At 31.3% G+C, this 3249-nt stretch overlaps 1 protein-coding gene across 1 annotated transcript; it reads left to right on the plus strand.

The window, feature by feature from the left end:
• Window positions 1-956: 956 nt before the first annotated feature.
• Window positions 957-2939, plus strand: LOC103484695 (alkane hydroxylase MAH1-like). The gene has a single exon (XM_008441916.3). The coding sequence runs from the start codon at window positions 1063-1065 to the stop codon at window positions 2596-2598; it is 1536 nt and encodes a 511-aa protein (XP_008440138.1). The 5' UTR covers window positions 957-1062; the 3' UTR covers window positions 2599-2939.
• The last annotated feature ends 310 nt before the right edge of the window (window positions 2940-3249 follow it).

The following is a 3249-nucleotide window of genomic DNA, read 5'->3' on the forward strand; positions in this document are numbered from 1 at the left end:
GTTAGACGAAAATGACGAAGGGTGGCAAGTCCAAGCTGGGTATTATTAATCTTAATGAAATCTTGGAAATTGGAAAAGGATGAAGAGAGAGTGAAATAGTGAAATAGGGTTTAGACAAAATAAAACGAAAACTCGAAACCTTACCGCCTATGGAGAATTGGTATTGATGAAAACTATAGTTTAAGAATATTATAAACATGATTTATTATAATTACCGATAGAGTAATCAAGTTATTAAGTATTAAATTACAAAAGAGAAAAAAAAGTATAATGTTATATTTTTCTTTTTAATTTCCATAGTATCCAAATAACAAAATTTAATTTGTCTAATTTGAAATGTTTCGAACATTAAATAAATAAGATTTTGAAATCATTTCTGTTATTTTAAATTCTAAAATTTAAAATAATTTCTATTCAAATCCTAACAACGAATAAAAATTTAAAAGAAAAAAAATGAAACTAGCAAAATATAGATAAAAAAAATTAAATAGATTCTGAAGAATTGGATGGATTTCTATAATATGTAAATTGTTTTAATTTTTATTATATATTTTTTAAAAAAATCTTTTCTCTAATTTGTAAATCTACAATGAAAATATAGAAATCTTAATATAACGATAACATTAATTAAGATAAATTCTTAAATTCTTAAATTTCTTATAACATGTAGCAATATCTATAACTTGTTACTTAATAGAAAAATTAAATTAAAGTTTGTTCACAAGTGCATGAAAAAAAAGTTAGGAGGTCCCCCACAATTTTCAAGCATAGCAATATTGGTTATCATCAACTTCACAATTACTTCTATTGATTACAAATTTAGTAATAGACCCCACGTTTGATTAGATGATCCAACATATACACATATGTAAACAACAACATGGGGCCACTGAGGAAAGTAAAGAATATGGCCTAATTAGTTTATCAACATTTATAAGATATATATATATAGATCTAACGTACGAATGGTGGATATTGGAGAGGTGAGTGTCCATTGTATATCCAAACTCATAACAATACAAAACAAACCAACTAATAAGTTTATTGAGTTGCAGAGCTCCAATGGCTTCCATCGATTTTTCATCCATCCTTTTTGCATTTATTATAGCCTTTCTAATCTTCATCATTTTCTCTCGTATTTGGAGATGGGATTTCCATGGAATCATTCCTTGGAATTGGCCAATCGTTGGAATGACACCCACTGTTATTGCTCATTTCCACCGACCTCATGATCGTGTTACTGAAGTCTTACAACAAACTGCTTTCACTTTCTTCTTCAAAGGCATTTGGTTTTCAGGTACGGACTTCCTCTTCACAGTCGACCCTTCAAATATTCACCATATTTTGAGTGCCAATTTTGAGCGATATCCCAAAGGCCCTGATTTCAAGTACATATTTGAAGTTTTGGGAGATGGTATTTTCAATTCTGATTCTGATGTTTGGAAAAGTCAACGTAAAACGGCTCATCACTTGGTTCGCCATGAGAGTTTTCTTCAGTTCTTAGAGAAAATCACATTGAATAAAGTGAAAACAGGGCTTGTTCCTGTTCTTGACAGTGTTTGTGAAAATGGTTCAGTGTTGGATTTGCAAGATTTGTTTCAAAGATTCTCATTTGATTCAACTTGTATGATGGTTACTGGCTTTGATCTTCATAGTTTATCACTTGAATCCCCTGAAGTCCCTTTTTCCAAGGCTATGGATGATGCAGAGGAAGTGATTTTTCTCAGACACTTTTTCCCTAAAACAATATGGGAATTTCAAAAGAAACTCCAAATTGGTCAGCCCAAGAGACTAAAACAAGCTTGGGAAATCATAGATGAAACCATCGCTAAATTGATAGCCTCCAAAAGGAAAAGCTTGAAAAATCAAATGAAAGAAGAGGGTGGTGATGACAAAGAAGGAGTTGATCTGATCACATCATATATTACAAATATAGAATACGACGATGAATTCTTGAGGGACACCGTTCTGAATTTTATGATTGCAGGTAGAGATACATTAAGTTCGGCGCTCTCTTGGTTTTTCTTTTGTGTTTCGAACAATCCAACCGTCGTAGAAAAAATCAGAGAAGAGCTTAGAACATCGATTCCAACGAATGAAGCTTATGATCAAAGGCGGATATTTTCCCTTGAAGAGGTGGATAATTTGGTTTACTTGCATGGAACATTGTGCGAAGCTCTTAGACTATATCCTCCAGTCCCACTTCAACACAAGGTGTCTACACAACATGATATACTCCCAAGTGGTCATCACATAAAACCCAAAACAAAGATTTTGTTTTCATTATATGCATTGGGAAGAATGAGTGAAGTGTGGGGAAAAGATTGCTTGGAGTTTAAGCCAGAGAGATGGATTAATTCAGAAAATGGAAAGATCAAACATGTGCCATCTTACAAATTCTTGGCGTTCAATGCTGGGCCAAGAACATGCTTAGGAAAACATGTTGCTTTCACTGAATTGAAAATAGTAGCAGCTGCCATTATTCATAACTACAATATTATTCAACAAACAGGGCATGAGGTTGTTCCAAGTGCTTCTATTATTCTTCATATGAAGCATGGATTCAAGGTCAAAGTAACAAAGAGGTGGAGTACTTGAAAGAAGTTAAAAAAGAAGAAGGAATTACAAGTTTTTTGTTTAGTTATTTTAGGTAAAATTACATAGGTATTGAATAAAAGAAAATGTAAAGGATTATATATAATGTTCTGATGGTACTCTCTTCTTTCTTTCTTTCTTTCTTTCTTTTTTTTTTTTTTTTTTTGTCTTTTGTCTTCTCATGGTTTAATGTTGTTGGGGTACTCATGTTGATTTGGACCCATATCAGTTACAGTAATAATAGTAATGTCGAAGTTTTTACATATGGTATGAAATGTAATACCTTTATAAAAAGACAATCTTGAGATTTTTCTCATTGTTGCATGAACAAAGTAAAACACTTTTTTTTTCTTCTTTTGCATATGTAATAAAAACAATTTTTTTGTCCTAATTTCCCTCCTCCCCCTTCTTACACTTCCTTTCTATTTATACAAATTACAAATTAGTGAATATGGTAAAATTACAATAGAATCAATTTACAATAAATTTCTAAATAATAGAAGAGGATTGTGGATTTTAAAATATCAAATCAATTTACTAATGTCTAAATAATGAGAGAGGATTGTGAATTTTGAAATATCTCCTGGTATCCTCCCTCAAATAGATGACTCAAATTGAGTCAATAGTTTGTTTCGAAGATAAAAGAATGTAGGA

The sequence above is a fragment of the Cucumis melo genome, chromosome 8, assembly GCF_025177605.1.
Source record: "Cucumis melo cultivar AY chromosome 8, USDA_Cmelo_AY_1.0, whole genome shotgun sequence".
Taxonomy (NCBI): Eukaryota; Viridiplantae; Streptophyta; class Magnoliopsida; order Cucurbitales; family Cucurbitaceae; genus Cucumis; species Cucumis melo.

What these genes read in the sequence shown, in the direction of transcription:
- LOC103484695 (XM_008441916.3), top strand. Translation starts at nt 1,063, where the DNA reads ATGGCTTCCATCGATTTTTCATCCATCCTTTTTGCATTTATTATAGCC.